The following is a 6,000-nucleotide window of genomic DNA, read 5'->3' on the forward strand; positions in this document are numbered from 1 at the left end:
AAAATAGAATAATATTGAAACTGACAAATGATAGGAATAGAATTAGTGTTATTCTACATAATATTATTTAAAATATTATTATACACAATAGCATCGTATGCAACGGTTTACATTCTTGTACATTTATGCACAACTGTACAGAACCATAGTGTCACAATACATAGTATTTTAAGGCTCGGGGTGCTTAAGTTAACAAAATAAAAATAATTTCCCACCCCAAGGCACAGGTTCAAAATCAGTCATCTCACTCATCCGATTGGCTCATCCTAACAAGTTTGTGCAAAGAATCTAATCAGGTCCATCAGTGCTCGGCAACAGGGAACATTCATGCAACTTTACCACAATGTTGGATACGCCTCCTCGTGCCGAATGAGACAAATGGGCACTGTGGATAAAACTCAATTCATGGTACAAAACTCCTGACTGATTTATGTTTGAGTGCCATCCCGACATGTACAGATACACTTTCTGAAACCATCATCTGAAATGTTACGAGGTGGTACTTCAAATTTGGCTGAAAGATTCCACCCGTAGACCTTACTAATTTTATTTTTTTAAGTTAAGAGCACTTTGAGAAAGTAGGAAGGAAAGGGAGGGATACAGAAAGACATTGGCCATACCAAATGTTTGCTACACCTACAGAAGAATTATCGAGGGGATAAACAACGGCCAGAATCAGTTGGAGCCACAATTCCAGCAGAGTTAGATTTAGGAATTGCTACTGTTTGTGCTGGTTTTGTCAAATGGAGACCGGCGATACAACATAAAGATACAAAATAGAGATATAGGACACTGAATTCACGTTCATAAAGATATTAAGTTCAGAGAGACACATTACAAAATTAAATAAATAACATTTAAATAACTTACCGACAATGAATGAATAAATAAATAAATAAATAGATAAATAACATAGTCATGAATAAGGCCTTTAGGATATAAATTGGGAAGTCATGATGTGTTCATCACGAATAAAAAAAAAATTAAAATGACATCGAAGGCCTTAACTGGCAGCAGTATAGAGCATCCAAATTGGCTCCGGTGGAAAGACACATTCTCCAACACACATTTTCATTGGTTGAAGTTTGGACTTCTTCTAGATGCTATTGGCTACAGTGCACTCTGACCTGTCCTGATAGCCCCCCCTGCCTGGAGTGTGGGTTCCACGTCGGCTACAGAGCCATATTGCGGTTTACGGATCCTCATTGCGCCGCGGCAGCCTTGGGCTTGAGGCTGATGAACGCCCGGTAGGCCCAGTCGCAGAAGAGCTTGAACTGCTGGAGGAGCTCGTGGGAAGACTGCAGGACATCGAACTGATAAGGTAGACTGGGCGGGAGGGAGGGAGACACCGAGGACAATTTCGGTGCTTCAATTCTCACCATCTGCGGCGGAGAAAAGGGAAAGGTGGACGGTCAGCTTCAATCACAGACTCATTCTGGAAGAATCACTACAACATCCCCCTGTATGATTTAGTAGGGGGTCAAAGGGCAAGTCACCTGACGATGCAACAGGTTGATGAGGGACTTCATCTCTCTGATCATCTCTCCCAGCTTGGGCAGGGCCGGGTGGTGGTGCTTCTTGGACACTCTGCTCAGCCACTCAAAGTGGTGCTCAAACAGCTTCAGGTCGGCGTGCAGCTGGGAGAGCGTGGGCTTCAGCTGAAGAGGGCATGGGCAGATTTGGGGAGTTTTTTTAACGGGCGTGGCAAAAAAAAGTGCATTCGTAAATATAGATTTTGTAAGAAATGCCATGACGGAAGCAGAACCGCCATTCTCTCTCGCTCTCTCTCTCTCTCTCTCTCTCTCTCTCTCAGACACTCCCGTTACACAAACACACACACACACGCACAGGGACACACCCACACGTGCACTACCGCAGGGGTCAGCGTCCGTGACGCAGGAGCTACTGAGGGCGGTATCAGTCGTTTACCTCCAGATTGCTGAGGTCGCTGGCTGCTCTGTTGCCCATCGCCGGCAGAGATCTGAACCTGTGGGGCTCCATGTCCGAGTCGAACGCATGTTCTCTCTGGAGAGGAGGAAAGGAGACACAGAACCAAGCCTCAGTAATTTGCATCGGCGCAATTAGTGCATCCTGAGGACAGGTCACGGAAAACATGGGGAAAGCATTAGCGCGCCACGCAGATCGGATTACGCGCCCCTGCGTCGGCGGAGGGACGGCAACTTTCGCCGGGGCGAAGCGCGGTCGGCCGGGTCAGTGTGAGTTCATCGACATTTAACCTCCCCCAAAAAACGTCAACATGGGGCGGTGGGGGGGGGGGCGAAATTACCTTCAGCCACAGGATGTTTTCTGCAGGGCACAGCGGAGAACAACATATGCGGTGACTAAGAGAGCAAAGAGTGGGATAGACAACACAGGGTTGAAGGGAAACTCCAGGGTCGAGACTATAAAAAGATGGAATGACGCAGTGCCGTCGCCCAACTGTATTTGTGCCCGGCTCTGTGCACGACAACGGGAATATTACGTCTTGCGACCAGCAGAGGGGGACAAGCAACCTGCCTGTGTGCTCCCGCTGAAGTGCACGGCTTGGACCTGGGGTGGGGGGCGCAGCGTGCTATTAAAGATGTACGCCTGATTCAATAATGGATGTCAGTAAATTGCGAAGACTGATATGGCCTGCGTCAGCTCCAATCAGCAGCGGAACAAAACACCATTATGACGATGACGGCGACCTGTGTAAACAGGTTGCGCACACGACAATCTGCTTCCTCGACCTGTTATGCGGCGTTCTCCTCGTTGCGCGCTTTGCCTCCAGCTGTTTTTGTTGATGTATTTTTTTTTTTTTATGTAGAATCGGCTGTATCGCCTCCCACCTGTCTCTGTATCAGCCCTTCTGAAGTGCTCACTTATGTTTTGCGGTCCAATGTTTTGTCTCTGGCCAAGGTGCATGTCTGCTCGCACACATATTCACGAGTGGACGTTTTCTCATCCACTCCTCTCTCTCTGATCTTTTTTATCTCCTGTGGTTTCCCCCCTCCTTCCCTTCTAAGTCTTTAATTCTGTCTCTTATCCTCTTTTTTTTTTTTCTCTCTCTCTCTTCATCATAGATCATGACCTCACCCGACAGAACTTGGCCTCCAACCCTCTTCTTCCTGAATGCAAATGCTGGAATGTGATAAATCTTTTTGATTTTTATCGGGTCACTTTGCTGTGGCGACCAAAATCAAAACACTAAACACCGCATTTGCCCAACACAGGTATTTAGAAAGCCGCCAATGCACACAGTAACACCCTCATGGATTTATGCGCACAAATGTGCATGCGTTGGCACATAATTGAATGCAAATGCATGTCGCGCGCACGCACGCACACACACACACACACACACACACACACACACACACACACACACACACACACACACACACAAACCCATATTGAGTTATGCGTTAAAGGACACATAGGACGCACACAGACCCGCTGTTTTTTTTCTTTCTGACAAACATCAGTTATATTGCTTTTATATGGGGACTTTCCCTGCACTCCGATTCTGTTTTTCTTTCCTATCCTTGACCCCTGTTCGGTGGAAATCCACACAAGGATAAATAAAAGCTAAATATAAATGCTTCAGCTTACTGAACAGCTAACACTGTATTTCTTTGGAAAGGCGTGTCAATTTCTGTGCTCGCTGTCCCCAAAATGCTTTGACAATGCTGCTGTCCCACATTCATTTCCCCGTGTTAGACTACGAGCGCATTAATGCAGCTATCTTATACTGACAGACACATACACACACACACACACACACGCACACACACAGACACACACGCGCGCACACACACACACACACACACACATGTGCAAGACTAGAGAGAGTATGGAACTATTTTTGATTTCATCCCTTGAACAAAAGATTTTACTATTTGCATAATGCAAAAATAGATTCTGGATCAGTCGTGTTAAAAAAAGATAGACAGATATGATCCAGCGTTATTTTCAGCTGTTAAAACATTGTGAGATACACGATCACCGGCTAAAGAAAAAAAAAAAAGGAATCAGACTAGCCTCACTGGCCTTATTGGCACCTAACCGCCTCACTGGCAGCAGCACCCAAAGCTTTCTTGCCAGGACAAAAGTATTTTTAAAGGTATCGCATTTCATATCGGAAAAATAAAAGTCCTTCAAAATATCCCGTCTCGTCTTTGGGGGTAAACATGTTTGTATATCAACAGGCGCATGATATATGCCATTCCGCAGATGGCGCGCTTGGCGGCCCGGCGTTCGTCGGGCATGTCTTTACGCTCTCGCCTCATTCAGAGGGTTCTTTCTGGGCTGCTCGGTTAATTCTCAATAAATACGAAATAGATCAATCGAACCGCACCTTGACTGGGGTGCGGAGGCCACCGATCTGGCGACTAGATCTGCCGATGATGAGTCAGACCCCCCCCCCCCCCCCCCCGGCCCCCCCACCACCACCACCCCCCCACCCCCCGTGTCATCTGCATCCGATAGGGATTAAATGTGAGATCACTTTGCCGAACCTCCCCGAAGCCCGCGCCGTCCTGATCTCAGCGTGCAGATGGACTTCAGCCATGCCGTAATTAATGAAAGCAGCTTAAGGACTGAAGTTCTGAGCAGCCTTAGCACGCGCCCGTGCGTCTACCACCAAGTTTGACGCAAGTAGAGAGAGAGGTGTTTGCAGTGACCCAAAAGGGAAACTCCAAAGGGGGGAGGGGGGAGGGGGGGGGGCGGACTCTTCCCCACCCTCTAACTCAATTATCACAGAACAGCGGATCCTCATTAGCCCCGGCCAATCAGGAACCGCCATTTCCAATTAGCCCGATGCCGTGTCCACTTACCAGCAGATCCTGCGTGAGCTTCAGTAGATTTTTGGTCTGATTGGACAATCTGTCGAGGTCGTGAGGACGCCGATGATGGACCGGGGAGGCGAAGGTGAAGACCGGCAGTTGAGCCAACAGCAGCGAGAAAAGAAGAGATGAGGAGGAGTCTACCAGCACTGCAGAAGGGGGACAAAACGGAAGCGATCAGCGGCGAGGCCCTGTCATCTCGCCGCGATGATCGTGACCCCAGGCGAGGCGGGGGTTGTCAACTCCCGGCTGAAGATAGCGAACCCTAATGTAAACAACGGCGCCAGACTTGGCAGGGAAATCTTCCGCGGCTTCGGTGTCGGAGTCGTGTTTTTACAAGCTGAACGCGGGGGTCATTAAATCATTAACAGCCTGGGCTGCGAGACAAAACATCATCATTCCTTTAACGCAATGAATGCGGCTGATTGTCACACCTGCAACTGGAGAGGAGCCACGAGATGTGAGAGATGAATTATATTGAAGCGGCAAACTCGGCTCTGTAACAGTAAGGTCATTCATTCATTCTCCTGCTTTCAAGTTCAAGTACAAGGTAGGGCTAAGTATTTAAAAAAAAAAAAAAAAAAAAAGGAACCACAAATAGTGTTGAAATGATGAATACTTGATAATTATGGGCGAACCACAAAAATCCCTGCCTGCAGGAGCATCTGGTGCTTTGAGAAGCTGGATCATTAAAAAACAAACAAAAAAAAAAAACATTATAGTGATTAAACTACAGAGTTGCAACAATATGAGTGGTTTCCACTGCTAAATACCACAACATATGAGTTACACGGAGAGGTCGATCCTACAGTGAGGATGGAGGAGTTGTCAGCCACAGGAAAACAGTTTGTTTACACACTTAACTTAGAATAAACAACGACTGTAACAAAGCTGAAAGGTGGGGGGACACTTGAGAATGAGACAAAACATAAACAAAGCAAAACAAAACACTTACGTTTCATATTTGTTGGGCTCCAATAATTGAGTAAGGCGACAATCGAACGGAGGAAAATAAATAAACAATGGAAATGAATGAAGAGATGGAACTCCGGAAAGTGTCACGTGCTCCGGATCCTTCGCTCGGGCTCCGTCAGTGAGGAGGCTGGGAGCGCGAGATGAGGAAGGGATGAATGGAGAGAAAGCGGAGTGATGGATACACCCTCCGATCAAAAAA

The 6,000-nt window shown here is 47.1% G+C and overlaps 1 protein-coding gene across 1 annotated transcript; it reads right to left on the reverse strand.

Moving 5' to 3' along the window:
* Nucleotides 1–1,065: 1,065 nt before the first annotated feature.
* il11a (interleukin 11a) lies at nt 1,066–5,863 on the reverse strand. The gene is made up of 5 exons (XM_080005682.1): nt 5,782–5,863; nt 4,818–4,975; nt 1,930–2,025; nt 1,497–1,658; nt 1,066–1,382 (listed from the first exon to the last, which is right to left on the reverse strand). Exons 1-5 carry the CDS (start codon nt 5,786–5,788, stop codon nt 1,203–1,205), a joined length of 603 nt encoding a protein of 200 aa, XP_079861808.1. The 5' UTR covers nt 5,789–5,863; the 3' UTR covers nt 1,066–1,202.
* Between the last annotated feature and the right edge of the window lie 137 nt (nt 5,864–6,000).

Source organism: Zeus faber (assembly GCF_960531495.2).
Source record: "Zeus faber genome assembly, chromosome: 8".
Taxonomy (NCBI): domain Eukaryota; kingdom Metazoa; phylum Chordata; class Actinopteri; order Zeiformes; family Zeidae; genus Zeus; species Zeus faber.

Bases quoted from the DNA above. Each gene is read 5' to 3' on its own strand.
- il11a (XM_080005682.1), bottom strand. The intron at 2,026-4,817 runs GTAAGTGGACAC...CCTCCTCTCCAG, and splicing joins AGCTCACGCAGGATCTGCTG to AGAGAACATGCGTTCGACTC. The intron at 1,659-1,929 runs GTAAACGACTGA...TGCCCTCTTCAG, and splicing joins GCGACCTCAGCAATCTGGAG to CTGAAGCCCACGCTCTCCCA.